Below are 23,717 nucleotides of genomic sequence, written 5' to 3'. Positions count from 1 at the left end.
CATGGGTCTAGGACCACACAGGTCAAGGCACACAAACACTGCAGAGAATAGGCTCACCTGTATTCCAGGAGTGCTTGGAAATTGTATGTAAGTTGCTTTTCACACTTTACATTGTTAACAAGAAAAGTGGGTGTACCTCTCCACGCCGCTCAGTTTCCATTTGTGCTTCCGGGACATCAGTAGTCCTCCACCCCAAGCTGCCTGCAAAAGGAAGATCATGTAAGGAACAGCACAGCAGGTCTTTCATTGCCTAGAGTTCTAAAGTTTGGTGTCTTCCAGAACAGCGAGAATCCCATGGGGTGAAAGTCATCTCCTCGAGCTCAGGCAACAGGGGGCTGGCCACCTTCTGGCACTAGACTTTCAAAGTTTAAACTGGAAGCTATGCTAAGGTTTCAGGTTCCATCCCACATTTAGACAAGTGTAAGGAGCCAAACTGGGGCCATATTTCTGCACAAGAAGGGGAAAGATCCTTTCCTAGTCCTACTCCACTCCTAGTCCTAGGGAAGCTCGTGATCTCAGAATAAGAAACCATCTTGTCTCCCCTGTTGAGAGTAGAGAGGATGGGGTGGGGTACCAAAAAAGCAGCTTCTAAGGACAACTCCTTTGGCAAGTCTGGATGATTCCAGAGGGAAGAAGCAACTTCATAATCCTAGTCCACTAATATGTACTTTAGGATAAGACAATTTCTCTGTCCAAAAAAAAGGGAAAGAAAGAAAGAAAAAAGAAAGAAAGAAAGGGAAGGGAGGGAGTCAGGAAGGAAGGAAGGAAGGAAGGAAAAAATACAAGCAAGAAGAATTTGTGCTAGTCAATTAGTTGGGCAACTAGAACATGACTCTTAAAAATGTGTACTCAAGTTTGAAGACTTGTGTTAGTGTGGTGATGCAATGATCTCCTTTAAAGGAAGATGTCAAGATGGAGATTCATTGGAAAATGTTGGCTTCTTTGTGGGTAAAAATAATCCTAAGATAATTTTAAAGAAAAAAAAACCTGTTAGGGTATAATTGCCTTTTTTTTTTAGTTTGTCGTAATTTCAGTTCTTTTACACTTTGAAAGATTATCCAATTTTCCAGATGTGTCATATTTTAAGATTTTCTCTAATTTAATTAAAAAGAGTATTAACATTTAAGATAATAAGAATAAGCGGTACACTTGGTAGGTTTCAAAGAAAGCAAATGCAATTGGTTGAAAGATCTCCCCACTCTAAGTAGAAATCCAGGAGGAGAGACCACAGCGCCTGCTGGCTCAGGACACACAGACATTGCTATTTTTAAAGCTGTCAGGATAATCCTCTTCCAGAATCAGCTAATAAGCTTTAATAGGCTCTCCAGTTTCGAGACCCAGGTCATGACAGTGCTTGAATTGTTCAACTTAGCATCTTCATTTGTAAAACTGATGGGGTCTCTGGTAGCCTAATGAACAACTCACATTGTGAATCAGGGAAGGAAAAGAAGACTGGTAACCACTATGCAGGATAACACTGGGATCATGGAAATCTACCTAGTCAGCCTTAGTTAGTAATAGTGGATTAGTAATGAACAGTTTGCAGATAACCGCTGATCTTGGAATCACACTTTGAATAACACTGGTCTAACCTTAAATTTCTTCAATTTGTCCTTCTAAATCTTGACATTTTTTTTTTTCATTTGAAAATGTTTTGGCGGGCACATCTTCATTTTCGTGTGACTACGAGTCAAACACATTTCAAATATAATTTATCTTCTTAGCTGGCCCAGCTGAGAAACTGGAAATTTGGTGGCCCATACCTCCTAGCAAGCTGTCAATCAAGTCTGCTTTCCTCTCCAAATATACAAATCCCTGACTTGAGTTTAAGGTGTTTGGGGGTTTTTTTTGTTTGTTTGTTTGTTTGTTTTTATCCTCTGGGTTTCCTATGTAAATATAACTCTGCTTTGCCTTTTTGATCATTCTCCAAGGGAAGTACAACCTGCACGTGTGTGGCTATGAATTGGTGTACGTAGGCTACATTCCTCCAAGGATGTTATGGGCTAGTGAATCAAGACCTAAGTGCTCAGCTTGGGTACTGGCCAGAGAAATCACAATATTAATCATGTTGTGGACATTCAGGCAAGTCAGCCTCTGACTTCCTCCAGTCAACACTGGGTACCGTGTGAGTTGCATACTACTTTGTCTCTGCTTTCTTCAAAACCTAATATCCCCATTCTGAAAATAAGCTCCCAAAGCAAAAAAATAGAGAGAAAACCAGATTTCATTCCATGGGCCGCAAATGAATAAATGTGCAAGGACATTTTTGTGGCAGTCCCTGTGGGATACTCACATCCACGTGCATCCAGATCTTGTACTTTTTGCAAATGTCAGCAACCGCCAAGAGGGGGTCAAAGGCTCCATACACGGTGGTCCCAGCTGTGGCACTCACAAGGAAAGGAACAAATCCCTACACAAACAAGAAAGCCCCAGATAAGGTCAAACAGGGCATCATGGTTTTTTGTTTTTGTTTTTTTAAAATCTGATAAAAAACAACGGCTATTCTCCCTCTGTCATACATACATCTCCAGTTTTGGAACCATCGCAAGGAGTGTCGACCCCTGGGAGCCCGGGAGGATATTCACTCTCCAGGATCTGAGTTCTCCAGGCCATTCTGTTGGACCTGCCAGTTGCCTTATGAGAACAGACACTCTGGTTCTCAGGAGAGGCCACACTGGACCCAGAGGTGAGGAAGCTTTATGGTGCCCCCAAGCCATTTATACATTCCAGGTAGATATTGTCCCCGCTTTGCTCATTTTCTAGTCTCCCTTTTGCATAGCAGTCCCCTAGAGTGAGCGAGCAAAAGAACAAAGAGAAGGAAATCCGACCGGCCTGTTATTCTTATTTGGAAAACCCTGAGATCATTTATTTGGTGCCTTAGGGGGAAGGGTTCCTGTGGGATTAGACAATAAGCCATGAGTGTTATCTGTCTAAGCAGTCCTCAGTTTGTCTGGCCCTGGCTGAATGAAAATTGCTAGAAGGTAGAAGAATGCCTCCAACAGAATGAACAGAGCTGTGATGTGACAGGAAGTCAGAGTCAGTCTTTAGGGGGCAGCAAAAGTTTAATCTTGTGGTTTATGCTACTAGAAATAGTTCTAGTACAGGAACAAGAGGAATCTTCCGCTGCCACTTCGTAGAAAAAAAATAAAAGGCAGCTGAAAAGAAATAATTATTCCTAAGTTGATAATAATAAAACACACATAGTCTGTCGTTGAACTAGGAACGGTCAGTCCTATCCACTAAAAGTTACACTAAGAGAGTTCTACAAACAAGCCCTCTGGTTTGCAAACCACCCAGGGATAAAAGTGACTTTCTAGAGCTTTGTGGGAATTGTTCACAGGTCTCCAGAACGTGCTGCTTCTAAGACTTCTAAATTGCTGGCCAAAGAAGAAGATGCTTGGAGAGCCGATCAGAAACACATTCCTAGGCAGGAAAAATTGGCCCCTTTCAAATAAGCACACCACGGTAACTCACGCTGCACTGGTATTGTGGTATTTCCCACTTAGGGAAATGATCTTTCAAATGTGTGTCTGTTTAATGCCAACAGCACATAGTAAGACAAATTCTTCAGAAAGTCCTACAGCTTCACCGTGTGTATTATCACAGTGTCTATTATTTAAACAGCAATTTAGATCTTTCCAAAGCACAGGCTACAACTCAGAGAAATAAACAATGCCTGGATGCAAAACTCCTGTATTCTCAGTAAAGCTGGGAGATTGAGCATTGGATCTTCTTTTCAAAACAAAACCAAAGTGGGGGTTGCCTGGGTGGCTCCATCAGCTAAGCGACTGATTCTTGATTTTGGCTCAGGTCATGATCTCAGGGCTGAGATTGAGCCCCACGTTGGGCCCCACACTGGGCATGGAGCCTGCTTGGGATTCTCTCCCTCCCTCTGCCCCTCACCACAAAAAAAAACAACAAAAAACAAAAAACAAAACCCAAAACAACAGCAACAAAAAACCCAAAACCAAACAAACAAAAAACAAAAGAAAAGTGTGTTCTCCACTGGATGGAAACAGAAATACATGCCCTTAGCTTGTTATGGGCTGGATAAAGATCCCTAAAAACACTTACTTTTTGTTTGGCTTCAAGGATCCTTCTTTCAAGATCAGATGGGATCATTTTCCCCCTGAAAGGAAAAATAAACATAGGTTTGCTTCAAATATTTCACTTTGTTGTCTTTACAAGCAGCCACATCAGGGTAAAAGGTTAGCCCGACAGCGTTGATAATCAATCACGATCAGTTAAAACAACTTGTTGGCTGTTTCCAGGAAGAAATGCAGTTCCTCCCTGAATGAGGGGGGATGTAATTTCTGACACATTTAGGAGACTCCCGAGCACACTGTGCTCTTAGAACAGCCCCATGGGCCTCCATGCAGCACAGAACCTGCTTTTTGGGTCATCTCTTAACTGGGTTAAAACAAGCCTGCTTTGGCGCAAGACACTTGGCAATGGAAGGAGAGCGCAGAAAAGAGATTTGTATTCCCAATCTTGGAATGAATGGAGCTGCGATTTCACATATAGATGACATGCCAAGAAGAGAAATCCATTTTGAAACAATCGAATGCAAATATTAAGTAAAAAAGCTACCAAATTACATTCTAAGTGCTAAAAGCATAAAGCTGGCGGGGGTGGGTGTTTGGAGGTAGAAACACGGGCTCAAATTTCAAACAGGGACTTTGGAAAAAGAAACATCCTTTCCTCCCCGAAATGTTTCTTTCCTAAAATAAAAGCACAGATAGTGCTTTGCTAATTACAAAACCCCACTGTTAAAACAATCAATGGAGTTGCTTTCTACAAGAAGCTAGATGTAGCTAGCTGTGTGATCTTAGCCAAGTGACTTGATTTCTCTGTGCCTCTTATTACTGTCCCCGGAACATAGCGACAATAATATTACCTATGGAGTTACAAGGTTTAAATGAGTTAATAAATGCAAAATTATTTTAAAAGTGCTCAGCACGTGGGAAACCTTCCATAAATGTTAACTTCTATTGTTGAGATTGTTATGTGTTATGAAATCCATCTCCCAAGACTTTGGGGGGAAAAATAGGGAAAGGACAGAAGCAGTAAAAAATTCTTTAAACCAAAATAGCTCTCTTGAGGTTGCTAAGTTTCACATCAGGGTCATCGATCTAGGTTTTTGAAAGGCAATTTGGAAAAATAAATTATGGGCAGGAGGTTGTCACCATAAATAGCTGGGAGACGGTATTCAGGGAGCAGTGAGAGGGGTTTTTGTTATTTGTTGCTAGTTCAATAATCCATTCCTGGCTGTCCCTGTGACTTTAGGTATAGAGCAAGGATTGGGTTACTTCATTGCTCTTCTAAGCTCTACATACTGAAATATGTTATTTTGTTACAAGTTACTTTCCTAACACCCGTTTTATAAAAATAATTTGGGCATTATATAGTAAGGTTTATTTTCTGCAATTTTCATTTCAGGCTCATAAAGGAGGCATTGCAAACTAGTTGGCATATAAAGCAGACATTTAAGAACCACTAATTTATGTGAAGCTGTTTTCCAAAGGAAGGCAGTTACAACTCAATTATCTGGCAAAAGTAACGGACAAGTTACGAGTGATTAGTCAGGCTGGATTGGAACAAAAGAGAGTGAACCTACGTTTGGTGCTGAGGGTACGATTCCGGGTTGGGGCAGCCCACCTCTGGGGAACTTCTGTGAGATGGGCCTTCTGAAGGAGGGACGGAGGAAATGGAAAGGCAGGTGGTGGGGCAGGGACAAGGAGCTCACTCCCTACATTTCTCCCTACACGTCACAGCTCGGCCCCCGGGGCATCCCACGAAGCAGTGATTTTCCATCTCTCTAGATCGGGCTATGCTCAAACACCTTGCTTCAGTGCTGATAGAAACCAAAGATGCCGATTTCAGAAGAAATTTGGGTATCACAGTCGTCTTATACATAAAGTTCTCAGCACATTAAAATTGCCGTTGTATTTTTCTAAGTAAACATGGAAACTGAGAGAGGATTCTCAAAAACAGTTTGCAAATCCCCAATTTTACCTAGTTTACCACATGCCAAAGGAGAGTAAAACGCTCTGCTTTGGTGAGTTTTGGGTGGACGAGTTTGACAGCTGCGATTTGCTCGCCTCATCACACCTGGCTATTCTGTTAAGCATGAGGCAGGAAGGTGTCGCCAAGAAGTCACAGATTAGGGTACATTATAATTGGAAGGGGCTGAAGACCTGTTTCTCGGCTAATTGTCTCATTTTTCAAATGAGGAAGTGGGCCAAGAGAAAGTGAAGTGACTGCCCAAGATCAAATGTTGGTAAAAGGTTGATTGTCACCAGAAATAAAACAGCAAGCTTGCTAGAAGGGCCAAACAGATAGGAAACCTATTTAGAGAGATTGGAGTCTTTTCAGATAAGATAAATCCTTGCAGATGATATCTGACTTTCCTGGACCAGATGTGTCATTCAAGCATGCCAGAAGCAGTAATGAACAGTCTATACCACTTCCTGATCGGAGTTTTGGTGCGGGCTCGTCCAATACTCGAGTTCAGGCAGAAAGCAATGGCTGTGGCTTTTTTCCTTTTTTTTTAAAGATTTTATTTATTTATTTGACAGAGAGAGACAGCGAGAGAAGGAACACAAGCGGGGGAGTGGGAGAGGGAGAGGGAGAAGCAGGCTTCCCGCTGAGCAGGGAGCCCGATGCGGGGCTGGATCCCAGGATGTTGGGATCATGACCTGAGCCAAAGGCAGACACTTAACGACTGAGCCACCCAGGCGCCCCAATGGTTGTGGTTCTTGACCGGGCAGGTTCCAGCCTCTCTTAGGCACTCTGCCTAAGATACCTGTTTTATCGACTTAGGAACCCGGGACCTGAAGATGGATGATCAACGTTTGCTGGAGGTATGTGAGCAGAAGGCAGTTTCACTTGCAGATGAGAGGGTATGGGGGCCTCTGGAGACCAAACTTTTCAGCTTTCTGTTTATCTTAGAATTCGCTGAATTACTTTAGAACATTGGTTCTTAAAAATTTGGTGTGCATAAAAATCACTGGTGTGCACCTTTAAAATGCAGATTCCTGGGCCCCGCTCTCAGGGATTTTGATGCAGGGGGTCGATTATAGGGCCCAGGAATTAATTCCTTCCACAAATATGTATTGGGGGCATACAATGCGTCACACTGTTGGGGGTACTGGGGCACCAGGGGAAAAAGACCAGTTTCTACTCTTCAGATCCCGTGGTAACAAGAGAAGCAAATAATTACACAGTAAAATAGACAGATATGCATAGGAATCTGCATTTCTAACAAGCACCCCAGATGATTCTGATCTGGATCCACATGTTGAGAAACATTGCTTTAGAAATGGAAATTTTAGCCCGGTAGGCATTTAAACAATTGTGCGACAGACTAGCCAAGTACCATTCATATGACCCATGGTTTTGAGCCATCATGGCTGTAGGGCAGGGAGCAGAAGGAGGTTCAGATAATGGATTGTGCATCCCTGCCCGGTCCCTGTGCTGTGGGGTGAGAGAACATTTGGGTGACAACCAGCAGGGTCCTCTGAGGGCCAGAAGTTGTCTGGCCAGGTCTGGATTTTCCAGACAAGCCTCTCTTGGTGCAGGGAGGCTTTGGATAGCAGCTGTTGCATTCTGTAGGTCTGGCCTCAAAGCATCTTCATAGCAAAAATGTATATCTTTAATGTTTACACGTCCCAGCCTTTAAGTGCACAATAACTAGTGACTGAGGCTTTGCGATGCTGTTCTCAGGTAGTTGTTCATGTTTAGGAAAAGACTGCCATTGAAGTGGGGACTGTTGAACCAGACTGCTGCTTTGGATGGGGCTGTCTTGCACTGAGATTCCTGATTTTGCAACAGTCTTTAACAATGTATATAACGCTATAGGGTCAGATAACTTCACAAAATTTCCTGGGCAAAATCCCACAATGGCAGCTAGAGCTGCCAACAGGAAAAGTTCCTCTTTGTGGGAAGGAGCTAAAGACACAGTGGATTTCTGGCCCAGATTCATGAAGGAGAAAGCGCGCTTACCAACAGGGGAATGTTTACTAGAGAGTTTATACCTCTAGGCAGGCATCCAAATGGTCACAAACCAGGTGCTTAAGTCATTGGTGACCCTGGTCATTGGCCCTAATGAAACTGTAGTAATTCTACCAGCTTCTCTTAAGTGAGTAGAGCTTGTCTCTGTTCACAAAGGTGTGCAAAGAAGAATGGATGTGTGGATCCTTCCTGTTGGAAACTGATCGATATTACTACGATCATTGCTAAGAGCAATGAATCGCCAGCTTCAGAAACAGTCACTACACTGTGCCTCATTCCACGATCTCTGAGCCTCTGGCCAACTCTACAAACGTTACAGTTGTTCTGACCTTGCAGACAAGGAAACTGAGGCTCAGGGAGGCAGGTGAATGTGGCTAAAACTCAGAACGCAGAGACAGAATCACCAGGTTCTTGCCCCAGGTCCAATGCTCATTGTGTGTACTTGAAGAATTAAGTTCTTCCTTTCGCTCATTCATAAAATGATGACAATAGTCCCTCCCTCACAAGCGTTCCATGAGGATTAAATGAGACAATAAATCCAAGACACTATAAGGCACTGAGTATAAAACTCTGCCTACGTAAACAGCCAGTACACATGAGATAGTCTCACTGTTGTCATTACTAACAGTGGTTCTAGTGATGAGTGACTCGCGGGATAGCATACAGCTAGTAGGGGGCAGGCTGCAAATCTAGAGCTGTCTGATAGCAGAAGGCAGGTTCTTAGCACCGTACAATAGATGTCTTCCAAAGCATTTATGCGATTCAGAAAAATACCCGCCTACCGGAAGGTTTGCGTTCTAGAACTGCAATGAGGTATGCAAAATTAACACTAGGGTTTTTTGGAAGCCCCTCAAAGTGAGTAGTTCCTTAATCCCAGTTCTGTTGGCTATTAGCACTGTCAAGCAAAATAAAAACTTATCACCTCCTACTAAAACATATTGCTCCATAATCCCTTGATGATACTGCTCCTTGTAGCATAGCATCCAAATGCTAGACGACTAACCAAAGTCTGCCGGTTTTTTGGTTTTGTTTTTTTAACTTGTCAGAGCTAAGCAAAGCCATTTCTTTAGTAGATTGTGATATCGGGATGGGAAAGGGAACTCATGGACCCAAGCCAATTTTCAAATTGCCCAGACTGGGTGGTGATTTGAAAATTTCACCGACTGACTGGGGGCAACGATTGTTGCAGGAACTGTGGCGTAGCAGTGAAACTTACGAGAGAGATCTCCTGGGAAAAGAGCTCCCTGTGTCCCCACAGGGCTGCTGCCGGTGTGGGTAACCTATCCTAGGACATGCCTGGAAGAAAGACTAGCAAACAAAACTCCAAACAGAGCACTCAGGAAGGACTAGTATTGTGAAACCAGACCCTCTGCCAAAAATTTTTACCATAATTAGAAACAGTGAGCTTCCTCAGTCCCTNCAGTCAAAACTAGAGGCTCTGACGGCCAGGGTCACCGAGGCAGAGGAACGCGTTAGCGAATTGGAGGATGGGTTAGTAGAAGAAAAAACGAAAATAGAAGCTGGTCTTAAAAAAATCCACGCCCACGAATGTAGATTACGGGAGATTACTGACTCTATGAAACGATCCAATGTCAGAATCATCGGCATCCCTGAAGGGGTGGAGAAAAACAGAGGTCTAGAAGAGATATTTGAACAAATTGTAGCTGAAAACTTCCCTAATCTAGCAAGGGAAACAAGCATTCGTGTCCAAGAGGCAGAGAGGACCCCATCCAAGCTCAACCAGGACAAACCTACGCCACGGCATGTCATAGTGCAATTCGCAAATATTAGATCCAAGGATACAGTATTGAAAGCGGCCAGGGCAAAGAAATTTCTCACGTACCAAGGCAAAGGTATCAGGATTACGTCAGACCTGTCTACAGAGACCTGGAATGAGAGAAAGGCTTGGGGGGGCATTTTTAAAGCTCTTTCAGAGAAAAACATGCAGCCAAGGATCCTTTATCCAGCAAAGCTGTCATTCAGAATTGATGGAGAAATAAAGACGTTCCAAAATCGCCAATCATTAACCAATTTCGTAACCACGAAACCAGCCCTACAGGAGATATTAAGGGGGGCTCTATAAAGGTAAAAAGGCCCCAAGAGTGATACAGAGCAGCAAGTCACAACCGATACAAAGACTTTAAAGAGAAATGGCATCATTAAAATCATATCTGTCAATAATCTCTATCAATCTAAATGGCTTAAACTCTCCCATAAAACGCCACAGGGTTGCAGATTGGATAAAAAGACATGACCCATCCATTTGCTGTCTACAAGAGACTCATTTTGAACCCAAAGATGCATTCAGACTTAGAGTAAGGGGATGGAGTACCATCTTCCACGCAAATGGACCTCAAAAGAAAGCTGGAGTAGCAATTCTCATATCAGATAGACTGGATTTTAAACTAGAGGCCATAGAGAGAGATACAGAAGGGCACTATATTATTCTTAAAGGAAGTATTCAACAAGTGGATATGACAATTATTAATATATATGCCCCCAACAGGGGAGCAGCAAGATACACAAGCCAACTCTTAACCAAAATAAAGAGACATATAGATAAGAACACAGTAATAGTAGGGGACCTCAACACCCCACTATCAGAAATAGACAGAACACCCTGGCAAAAACTAAGCAAAGAATCAAAGGCTTTGAATGCCATACTCGACGAGTTGGACCTCATAGATATATATAGAACACTACACCCCAGAACCAAAGAATACTCATTCTATTCAAATGCCCATGGAACATTCTCAAGAATAGATCATGCTCTGGGACACAAAACAGGTCTCAGCCAATACCAAAAGATTGAAATTATCCCCTGCATATTCTCAGACCACAACGCTCTGAAATTGGAACTCAACCACAAGGAAAAACCTGGAAGAAACTCAAACACTTGGAGGCTAAGAACCATCCTGCTCAAGAATGACTCGATAAACCAGGAAATCAAAAAACAAATTAAACAATTTATGGAGACCAACGAGAATGAATACACAACGGTCCAAAACCTATGGGATACTGCAAAGGCAGTCCTAAGGGGGAAATACATAGCCATCCAAGCCTCACTCAAAAGAATAGAAAAATCTAAAATGCAGTTTCTATATTCTCACCTCAAGAAACTGGAACAGCAACAGAGGGACAGGCCTAACCCACTGACAAGGAAGGAGTTGACCAAGATTAGAGCAGAAATCAATGAATTAGAGACCAGAACCACAGTAGAGCAGATCAACAGGACTAGAAGCTGGTTCTTTGAGAGAATCCATAAAATTGATAGACCACTGGCAAAACTTGTCCAAAAACAAAGAGAAAGGACTGAGATTATTAAAATTATGACTGAAAAGGGAGAGGTCACGACCAGCACCATTGAAATTGCAAGGATTATTAGAAACTTTTATCAACAGCTATATGCCAAAAAACTAAACAATCTGGAAGAGATGGAGGCCTTCCTGGAAACCTATAAACTACCAAGACTGAAACAGGAAGAAATAGATTTCTTAAATAGGCCAATTAACTATGAAGAAATTGAGTCAGTGATAAACAACCTTCCAAATAATAAAACTCCAGGCCCAGACGGTTTTCCTGGGGAATTCTACCAAACATTCAAAGAAGAAATAATACCTATTCTCCTAAAGCTATTTCAAAAAATAGAAACAGAAGGAAAGCTACCAAACTCATTCTATGAGGCTAATATTACCTTGATCCCCAAACCAGGCAAAGACCCCCTCAAAAAGGAGAATTACAGACCGATTTCTCTAATGAATATGGATGCCAAAATCCTCAACAAGATCCTTGCTAATAGAATCCAACAGTACATTAAAAGGATTATCCATCATGACCAAGTGGGATTCATACCTGGGATGCAAGCATGGTTCAACACTCGCAAATCAATCAATGTGATACATCATATCAACAAGAAAAGACTCAAGAACCATATGATCCTCTCAATTGATGCAGAAAAAGCATTTGACAAAATACAGCATCCTTTCCTGATTAAAACCCTTCAGAGTGTAGGAATAGAGGGTACATTTCTCAATCTCATAAAAGCCATCTATGAAAAGCCTACTGCAAGCATTATTCTCAATGGGGAAAAGCTGGAAGCCTTTCCCTTAAGATCAGGAACACGACAAGGATGCCCACTCTCGCCACTATTATTCAACATAGTACTAGAAGTCCTTGCAACAGCAATCAGAAGACAAAAAGGGATCAAAGGTATCCAAATCGGCAAAGAAGAAGTCAAACTGTCTCTCTTTGCAGATGACATGATACTCTATATGGAAAACCCAAAGGAATCCACTCCCAAACTATTAGAAGTTATAGAACAATTCAGTAAGGTGGCAGGATACAAAATCAATGCCCAGAAATCAGTTGCATTTCTATACACGAATAACGAGACTGAAGAAAGAGAAATTAGGGAATCCATCCCATTTACAATAACACCAAAAACCATACGTTACCTTGGAATTAACTTAACCAGAGACGTAAAGGACCTATATCCTAGAAACTATAGATCACTTTTGAAAGATATTGAGGAAGACATAAAAAGATGGAAAAATATTCCATGCTCATGGATTGGAAGAATTAACATAGTTAAAATGTCCATACTACCCAGAGCAATCTACACTTTCAATGCTATCCCGATCAAAATACCGAGGACATTTTTCAAAGAACTGGAACAAATAGTCCTTAAATTTGTATGGAACCAGAAAAGGCCCCGAATCTCCAAGGAACTGTTGAAAAGGAAAAACAAAGCTGGGGGCATCACAATGCCGGATTTCGAGCTGTACTACAAAGCTGTGATCACAAAGACAGCATGGTACTGGCACAAAAACAGACACATCGACCAATGGAACAGAATAGAGAACCCAGAAATGGACCCTCGGCTCTTTGGGCAACTAATCTTTGATAAAGCAGGAAAAAACATCCGGTGGAAAAAAGACAGTCTCTTCAATAAATGGTGCTGGGAAAATTGGACAGCTACATGCAAAAGAATGAAACTTGACCACTCTCTCACACCATACACAAAAATAAACTCCAAATGGATGAAAGACCTCAATGTGAGACAGGAATCCATCAAAATTCTAGAGGAGAACATAGGCAACAACTTCTATGACATCGGCCAGAGCAACCTTTTTCACGACACATCTCCAAAGGCAAGAGAAATAAAAGATAAAATGAACTTATGGGACTTTATCAGGATAAAGAGCTTCTGCACAGCCAAGGAAACAGTCAAAAAAACTAAGAGACAGCCCACGGAATGGGAGAATATATTTGCAAAGGACACCACAGATAAAGGACTGGTATCCAAGATCTACAAAGAACTTCTCAAACTCAATACACGAGAAACAAATAAACAAATCATAAAATGGGCAGAAGATATGAACAGACACTTTTCCAATGAAGACATACAAATGGCTAACAGACACATGAAAAAATGTTCAAAATCATTAGCCATCAGGGAAATTCAAATCAAAACCACACTGAGATACCACCTTACGCCAGTTAGAATGGCAAAGATAGACAAGGCAAGAAACAACAATTGTTGGAGAGGATGTGGAGAAAGGGGATCCCTCCTACATTGTTGGTGGGAATGCAAGTTGGTACAGCCACTCTGGAAAACAGTGTGGAGGTCCCTTAAAAAGTTAAAAATTGAACTACCCTATGACCCAGCCATTGCACTACTGGGTATTTACCCCAAAGATACAGACATAGTGAAGAGAAAGGCCATATGCACCCCAATGTTCATAGCAGCATTGTCCACAATAGCTAAATCGTGGAAGGAGCCGAGATGCCCTTCAACAGATGACTGGATTAAGAAGTTGTGGTCCATATATACAATGGAATATTACTAGGCTATCAAAAAGAACGAATTCTCAACATTTGCTGCAACATGGACGGCACTGGAGGAGATAACGCTAAATGAAATAAGTCAAGCAGAGAAAGACAATTATCATATGATTTCTCTCATCTATGGAACAGAAGAACTAGGAAGATCGGTAGGGGAAGAAAGGGATAAAGAAAGGGGGGGGAATTTCAGAAGGGGAAATGAAGCATGAGAGACTATGGACTCTGAGAAACAAACTGAGGGCTTCAGAGGGGAGGGGGATGGGGGAATGGGATAGGCTGGTGGTGGGTTGTAAGGAGGGCACGTACTGCATTGGTGCACTGGGTGTTATACGCAACTAATGAATCATTGAACTTTACATCAAAAACCAGGGATGTGCTGTATGGTGACTAACATAATATAATAAAAAAACATTAAAAAAAAGAAGAAACTATCACATAAAAAAAAAAGGAAGACACGTGTTGAGATGAACACTGGGTGTTATTCACAACTAATAGATCATTGAACACTACATCAAAAACTAAGGATGGGCTATATAGTGGCTAACTGAACATAATTTAAAAAAGAAGTGATTCAAGAATATATAGAAAATTTGAAAAAATTAATAATCACGAAGTAAGTGGGAAAATTTACCAAAAACAACCCCCAAAATGACAGGCCCTGATGTTTTTATAGTGAATTTTAACAAGTCGACTATTGACAGATAATGCCTTCTAAATTGTCATAGAGAAGACAACAGAAAGCTGCTGGATTTATTTCTAGAAACTAGCTAATTCTAAAAAGCAGAATCTGTCTAAGGTAGCCCAGAAAAGCTTATCAGTATATCTTATAATATAGCTATAAAAATCCTGAATATGTTTTAAAATATAATACAGAGGAAATTACAGATTATAATGGAACCAAGTACAATTTGTTGCAAGAATACAAAGAATGGAAGGGAGGTAAAATAATAATTAGTATCTGAAACTATAAATGAGTAAACTGAAATAAAAAAGATTTGAATAAATGGAGAGACACGTGTTCTTTGATGAGAAAACTCAACATTGCAAATAAACACAATTGATTGCTAAAAGTAACACAATTCCAACTGGCTCCCCACTGGGAGTTTTAGGGAAATGGGAATCTGAGAAAATAATTCTAAAATACAACTGGATGAAAACCTAATTAAGAATGTTCAATTAAAAAGAGGGCAGGGGACAGATTTTTCTGTACTAGAGTGTAGAATATATTATAACACTATAGTGATTAAAAAGGATGGTGATTGAGCCCAAAGAAGCAAATCAGTGGAACAAAAAAAGAAGACTAGAGAGTGATTAAAGCATTTTGTTTGATCTCACATGGTGTTGGGACAACATTTAGCAAAAACTAAGTGGATAAAAAAATAAAAAATAATTATATATCTCTCAAACACCACAGATCAAAATAAATTTCAGTTAGATCAACTATTAAAATAATAATACAAAGGTTCTCAGAAAAAAGATGAATATTAGCATGTATTAAGAATGGGGAAGATTTTCTAGAAAAGATGCCAGAGGTAGAAAATGGATAATTGATGATAAGTCTGACTACCAAGGAATGGAATATTTTTATAAATACCATAAATAAAATTAAAAGCGAATGATATGTTTTGGAAAACATTTACAACATACATGACAAAAAGGGCTTTGTGTTCTTTTTCAACAATGCATAACTGGTAAGCATAAAATGCTCAACTTTGGTAATTACTGAAAATGAAAATGAAAATACAAGTAATAAAGTTTCCACTCATCATATTGACACAGGTCACTTAAGGTTTTAGTTCATAGGATTATTAAGGACATGTTGAGCAGTCACCCTGTATACTGCTTGGGGGAAGTGTAAATTGGCTGGTTCTTTTCTGAAGGGCAACATGCCAGCAAGTATCTTAGCTCTTAGTACAGACATAGTCTGGGGCTCAAAATTCTATTTTTAGGAATTTATCCTAAGAAAATAATATAAGTATGTGTGCAAATATTTAGCCACACTGATATTTATATTAGCAATTTTTTAAATGGTAAAAATTTAAAGTAGCTTAAATGTCTAACAACAGACTTGTTAAGTAATATAAATTCTAAACAATAGATTATTAAATGGCAATTAAAAATTGCATTGGAGAATTTTTAATGACATGAAAGTTGCCCATATTTTATTATATAAAAAAGAAGTTTCTAATCAGGTTTTATGTTTAAATATATATAAACATATATATATATATATATATGTCCAAATATATATACATATATATTTGGAACTATATGTACCAAAGAATTATGAGAGATTTTGTCTAAGTCCTCTTATTTTCCTGTTTTTCTACAATGAATATGTGCTGTTTCTGGAAAGAATATTATAAGAAACAATATTATAATTGTAAGAAAATAAGAAAAGAATATTATGTTTGTTTTTTATAAAAAGAAGTGTCTATCCCTTACTTAACATTGTATACACAAAGTAGCCCCAAATGGGTCAGAGACATGAATGTAAGAGCTAAAACTATAAACTCTCAGAAGAAAACACAGGGCAAAACCTTCATGACATTGGATTTGGCAACGGATGTTTTCATGGATACGACGCCGAAGGCACAAGCAACAAAAGGAAAAATAGACAAATTGGACTTCATAAAAATAAAAAACTCTTGTGCATTAAAAGATACCAACAATAAAAAAAATCCCACATAATGGAAGAGAGTATTTACAAATTTTTGCAAAATCTGATAAACAACGAACATCCCAAATATATAAAACTCTCCTTAAATCCAACAACAAAAAAACAAACAACCCAATTCAAAGATGACCAAATGGACCTAAGAAGCACATATAATAGAACATTCCATCCAACAGCAGCAGATACACATTCTTCTCAAGTGCACATGGACATTCTCCAGAACAGATCATATGCTAGACCACAAAAAAAAAAAAAACCTTCACAAATTTAAGAAGACTGAAATCATATCAAGTGTCTTTTACAACCACAGTGCTATGAAACTAGAAATCAATTAACAGGAGGAAAATTGGAAAAATCATAAATATGTGGAAATTGAGAAACATATTCCTGAACAACCAATGGGTCAAAGAAGAAATCTAAAAAAATAAAAAAGTATCTTTAGGCAAATAAAAATGAAAGTACAACATAAAAAACCTTATGAGATGCAGCAAAGCAGTTCTAAGAGGGAAGTTTATTGAAAAATGTCTACATTACCAAAAAAGCCAGGTCTCAAAAAATCTAACTTTACATCTCAAGGAACTAGAAAAGAAAGAACAAACTAAGCCCAAAGTTAGCAGAAGGAAGGAAATAATAAAGATTAGAGCATAAATAAATGGAGACAACAGAAAAGATCAACAAAATTATGATCCAGCTTTTGCAAAATACAAATAAAATTGACAAAACTTTAGTTGGACTAAGCAAGAAACAAAAGGGAGAACTCAAATAAATAAAAATAAAAAGGAAAAAGGAAACACTGCAACTCATACCACATAAATACAAAAGATTGTAAGAGACTACTTAAAAAATATTATGCCAACAAATTGGGTAATGTAGAAAAACTGAATAAATTCGTACAAACATACAACCTACTGAGACTGAATCATGAAGAAGTAGAATTTCTGAAGGGGCCAATAATGAGTGAAGACATGAAAGCAGTATCAACAACCTCCAACAAAGACAGGACCAGATGGCTTCGTAAGTAAATTCTACCAAACATTTAAAGGATTAATGCCAATATTTCCCAAAGTCTAAAAAATTGAAGAGGAGAAAACATTTCCAAACTCATTTTATGAGACCAGCATTACCCTCATAACAAAGCCAGATAAGGACACTACAAGAAAAGAAAATTATAGATCAATGTCTCTGAAGAACATAGATGCAAAAATTCTCACAAAATACTAGCAAACCAAATTCAGCAATATATTATAAGGGTAATACACAATAATTAAGTGGAATTTATCCCTTGGATGCAAGGATGGTTCAACATCTGCAAATCAATCTCTTTGATGCACCACATTAACAGATTAGTAGAATGAAGGACAGAAATAGTATGATTATCTTAATAGATACAGAAAAAGCATTTAACAAAACTCAACATCCTTTCATGATAAAACATTCTCAACAAACTGGGGTTAGAGGGAAACTACCTCAACATAATGAAGGCCATATTTGACAATCCCACAAGTAACATTATACTCAATGATTAAAAGCTGAAAGATTTTCCTCTAAGATTAGGAAGAAGGCAAGAGTGCTCACGCTTGGCATAGTACTGGAAGTCCTAGCCAGAGAAATTATGCAAGAAAAAGGGGAAAAAAAAAAGACATCCAAATTGGAAAGTAAGAAGTTACATTGTCTCTGTTGCAGATGACATGATCTTATATGTAAAAAGCCCTAAAGACTCTACCAAAAAACTTGTTAGAACTAATAAACAAATTCAATAAAGTTGCAGGATACAATATTAACATAAAAATCAATCCCATTTATAGTAGCATGAACAAGAATCAAATACTCAGAAATAAATTTAACCATGGAGATAAAAGATCTGTACACTAAAAACGATAAGATACTGATGGAAGAAGACACAAATAAATGGAAAGATGTCCTATGTTCATGGATTGGAAGAATTAATATTGTTAAAATGGCCATAATACCCCATACTATCTACATATTCAATGCAATCCCTATCAAAATTCAAATGGCATTTTTCACAGAAAGAGAAAAATCTATCCAAATAGAAAAAATTTATATGGAACTACAAAAGATCTCAAATAGCCAAAGAACTCTTGAGAAAGAAGAACAAATCTGGAGGCATCACACTTCCTGATTTCAAATTGTATTACAAAGATATCGTAATCAAAACCCTATGGTTCTGGCATACAAATAGACACACAGACCGATGAAATACAGTAGAGAGTCCAGAAATAAACCCATGCATGTTCAGTCAAATAATCTTTGACAAAAGTGTCAAAAATACCCAATGGGGAAAGCATAGGTTCCTCAATAAATTGTGCTGCAAAAACTGGACAGCCACGTGCAAAAAAAATTAAACTGGATCACTATCTTACACTAAGCACAAAAATTAACACAAAACAGATTAGTGACTTGTTCATAAAACCTGAAACTATAAAACTCCTAGAAGAAAACATAAGCAGTAAGCTCCTTGGCATCGGTTTGGTCTATAATTTTTGTGGATTTAGCACCAAAAGCAAAGGCAACAAAGAGCAAAACTGAACAAGTGGGACTACATCAAACTAAAAAAACTTCTGCACAACAAAATAAACAATCCACAAAACGAAAAGGCAATGTACAGAACGGGAGAAAATATTTGTAAACCATACATCTGATAAAAGATTAATATCCAAATTATATAAAGAACTCCTACAACTCAATAGCAAAACCCAAATAACCTGATTAAAAAATGGGCAAAGGACCTGATTAGATATTTTTCCAAAGAAGACATACAAATAACTAATAGGCACATGAAAAGGTGCTCGACATCACTAACCATCAGAGAAATGCAAAGCAAAACCACAGTGAGATATCGCCACATACCTGTTAGGATGGCTTTTATCAAAAAGACATGAAATAATATATGTTGGTGTGGGTGTGGAGAAAAGGCAACCCTTGTACTCTGCTGGTGGGAAGGAAAATGTGTGCAGCCACTGTGGAAAAGAGTATGGAGGCACCTCAAAAATTAAAAATAGAACTACTATATGATTCATGAATCCCACTCTTTGGTAAACCCAAAGGAAATGAAATCAGTACTGCAAAGAGACATCTTTACTCCCATACTCACTGCAGCATTGTTTCCAATAGGCAAGACTAGGCAACAATCTGAGAATCAGTTAATGAATGGATGAATGGATAAAGAAGTATGATACACACACACACACATACACACAGAAACACACAATGGAATATTATTCAGCCATAAAAAGAAGGAAATTTGTGACCACATGGATGAACCTGGCAGATAGTATGCCAGGCGAAATAAGCCAGACACAGAAAGACAAACGCTATATGATTTCACTTATATATAGAATTGAAAAAAGTCTTGGGGCGCCTGGGTGGCTCAGTCGTTAAGCTTCTGCCTTCGGCTCAGGGCGTGATCCCGGCAGTATGGGATCGAGCCCACATCAGGTTCCTCCGCTATAAGCCTGCTTCTTCCTCTCCTACTCCCCCTGCTTGTGTTCCCTCTCTCTCTGGCTGTCTCCATCTCTGTCAAATAAATAAATAAAATCTTAAAAAAAAAAAATTGAAAAAAGTCAAATTCACAGAAGCAGAGAATAGAATGGTGATTGCCAGGAACTATTGGGTGGGAGATACGGGGAAATACTGCTCAAAGAGTACAAACTCTCAGTTATAAGATGAGTGATGTCTAGGGATCTACAGCATGATGACTTAGTTAAAAATGTTGTTTTGCCTACTTGAAGTTTGCTAAGAGAGATCTTAAGAGCTCTCACAGCACCCTCCCCCCCTCACAAATGGTAACTCTATGAGGTGATAGATATGTTAATTAGCTTGATTGTGGTAATAATTTCACAGTGTATGTATATGTATCTCATGGCATCATATTGTACACATTAAATATATATGATTTTTACTCGTCAATTAGACCTCAATAATGCCAGAAATATATATCTTCAAAAAAATAAAAATAAACAGGTGAAATTATTTTTTAAGATGGGCAAAGGACCCGGCGAGACATTTCTTCAAAAAAGATGTACAAATGGCTGATAAGCACAAGAAAAGGTGCTCAACATCACTAATCGTTAGAGAGATGCAAATCAAAACCATAATGAATACTATCTCACACCCATTAGGATGGCTACTATTTAAAAATAAAAAAACCCAGGAAATAGCAAATGTTGGCAAGGATGTGGAGAAATTGGAATGCTCGTGCACTGTTAGTGGAAATGTCAAATACTACAGCCACTACAGAAAATAGTATGTTAGTTCCTCAAAAAATTAAAAATTGAATTACCATATTACCTGTCAATTCCACTTCTGAGTATATACCCAAAAGAATGAAAAGCAAAGCTCAAAGAGATATTTGCACACCTGTGGCCAGAGCAGCACTAGTCACAATAACTAAATGTGGAAGCAATCCAGGTGGTTATACATACAATGAAATATTATTCAGCCCTAGAAAGGAAGGAACTGATGACATTTGCTTCACAATAGATGAACCTTGAGGACATTATGCTAGTGAAATAAGTCAATTGCAGGAAGACAAGAGAGTCAGGTGCCTAGAGTGGTTGAATTCATCGAGACACAAAGTAGAATGTGGTTGCCAAGGGGAGGGGAGAGAGAGGAAAGGGGGAGTTTTTGTTGAATGGATATAAGATTTCTGTTTTGCAAGACGGAAAGGGTTTTGGAGATGGATAGTGATGACAGTTGTGCGGCAACACGAGTGTCCTTCATATCACTGAACTGTATACTTGAAAATGGTTAAGATGCTAGATTTTATGTGTATTTGACCACAGTTAAAAACTCAGAAGAAAGAAGACTAAGGACTATGTTTGACTGGGAAACACCAGGAGTTCTCTTCTGAGTCCACGCCCCGATGCTTCACTTCTCAGCTAGGTGGTCGCAGACGTGCTGCCCTTCTACCAGGGTTATAAACCAAACAGAGAAGGGTGAACTTGCCATACTGCTCAGGACTATTCTGTACATGGAAACTCTTCACCAACTGTGTCGGCACCGGTAAATGTGAGGGGATATATTCTCTTGTGTCTCTAATAAGTGAATTAATTAGATCAATTGTGTAAACTGCTTAGGAGTTTGCCTGGCACATAATAAACACTCATGAAGTGTCAGCTATTCTTACCTTATAATCCTTCCTAATATAGGATGTAAGGAAGTACATACACGTCTAGCACTGCTGAGTTCTCTGCATCTAAACCCATAGGAAATATGGCGCTCAAAGGGCTTACCCCAGTCCTGCTCAATAATAATTGATTCAGGGTCTATGAAGTCTATCCTATTACAGTGCACTCAATAGCTCCCCAAGGACCTGCAAGGGTTAATTAGTTTCCCTAACCCCTTTCAGACACTGGCCACAATTCACCTAATTTAATAAGAGAGTATAATGACCCCAGATTATTTATACTTTCAATTGTTTAAATCAATTGAATGATAAAATGGGGTATTTAACAAGCACAAGGAAATGTTATCTGACTGTAATTTTAAAGCTATGAGATATGTTAAACTAAAAAACTAAAATTAATACAAAAACATAAGTGTTCATTTTGTGGTATATAAGTATTAATCAAAATACCTAACAGACGTCCGTGTTACATGGGATCTAGGGAGGCCAGTGACTCTTCTAGTCCTCTGTCAACCAGGTATCATGTATCTTGCTCAGATTTGTTTTCTCTCAGGTTTTACAGCAATTTAGATAATTTAAAGGAAACCCGAAGGGAGGAATAAGAGATGGAAAAATGGGGAGAGAGTGGGAGAGGGTGCCAGAGAGTATTAATTCCTAAAAGGACCTGTGATTCCATACTGATGGTAAATACATCACGCACACACGGAGCGGGGAGAGGTCTTCCTTACAGTAGTAGAGTGACAGGAATGAATAAATAGAGAAGAAATGACAGAGTTAGGGCATCATGTTTTGCAACCATCATCATCCTAATTCAGGCCGGAATCTTCAATGGAAGTTAAACTAGTGAGTGAATATTTCAGGAGGAACAGAATGTTTATAGAGTCTCAAAGCATCGCCTGTAAGATAAACCTCAAAGTAGGGAATAGTCGTTTTACAGGGGAGAAATCTGGCGGTCACTACCCTACGCAAGTGGTCAAAGTTGACATTACTAATAATATGACAAGCCTCCTGAGGAGGTAAGACTGAGAAAGACAAGGATCACCTCCCTGGAATTCCCGCCTAAAATGCATTGCCGGAGTCTAACCATGAGGAAATATGAGGCAAATGCAAATTAAGAAATCTTCTACAAAATAAATACATTCTTCAAAAATATCTATGTCATGAAAGACAAAGGAAGGACGAGGAAATGTTCCAGATGAAAGGAAACTAAAGACACGTGAAACTGAGTGTAATGTGTGATCCTGGACTGAGAAAAAAATAGCTCTAAAGAATATTATTGGGACAATTGATGAAATTTGAATAGTTATATCGCTTCAGTAATAGTCTTGTGTCAATGTCAGATCTGATTTTGATCATTGTACTGTGATTATATAAGTGAATATCCTTGTTCTTAGGAAATGCACATTGAAGTCTTAAGGGGCAAAGGGTATGATGTCTGCAAAGAATTCTTAATTGGTTCAGGGAAAAAAAACTGTATCTATAATACACATATAATTCGCATTTGTAATATTATAATATTCATTACATTCAAGATATAATATTGAATTATGTACACGGAGAGAAAGAGAATTCTAAAGCATGTGTACCAAAACTAAAAATGGATTAAAGACCTAAATGTGAGACCCTGAAGCCATAAACACCTTAGAAGAGAACACAGGCAGTAATTTCTCTCACATTGGTCATAGCACCATTTTTCTAGATATGTCTCCTAAGGCAAAGGAAACAAAAGCAAAATAAACTATTGGGACTACACCAAAATAAAAAAGCTTTTGCACAGCAAAGGGAACCATCAACAAAACAAAAAGACAACCTACTGAATGGGAGAAGATATTTGCAAATGACATATCCAATAAGGGGTTGATACCCAAAATATATAAAGATACAATTCAATACCAAAACAAAAATCCAATAATCCAATTAAAAATGGGCAGCGGATCTGAATAGACATTTTTTCAAAGAAGACATCCAGATGGCCAACAGACTCGTGAAAAGATGCTCAACATCACTCGGCATCAGGGAGATGCAAGTCAAAAC

The 23,717-nt window shown here is 38.9% G+C and overlaps 1 protein-coding gene across 2 annotated transcripts in view; it reads right to left on the bottom strand.

The window, feature by feature from the left end:
• The window catches only part of GAD2 (glutamate decarboxylase 2), an 82,422-nt gene that overhangs the window by 24,474 nt on the left and 34,231 nt on the right, over positions 1-23,717 (bottom strand). For both annotated transcript variants that reach the window (XM_002928027.3, XM_034644224.1), the window contains 3 exons: positions 4,075-4,129; positions 2,294-2,410; positions 137-201 (listed from right to left, as the gene is read on the bottom strand). In XM_002928027.3, coding sequence (XP_002928073.1) covers positions 137-201; positions 2,294-2,410; positions 4,075-4,129 — 237 coding nt within the window. The remainder of the gene's footprint in view (positions 1-136; positions 202-2,293; positions 2,411-4,074; positions 4,130-23,717) is intronic.

Source organism: Ailuropoda melanoleuca, chromosome 15 (genome assembly GCF_002007445.2).
Source record: "Ailuropoda melanoleuca isolate Jingjing chromosome 15, ASM200744v2, whole genome shotgun sequence".
Lineage (NCBI taxonomy): Eukaryota > Metazoa > Chordata > Mammalia > Carnivora > Ursidae > Ailuropoda > Ailuropoda melanoleuca.
The sequence above is the reverse complement of the archived record's forward strand: the minus strand, read 5'-3'. Positions and strand labels throughout refer to the sequence as shown.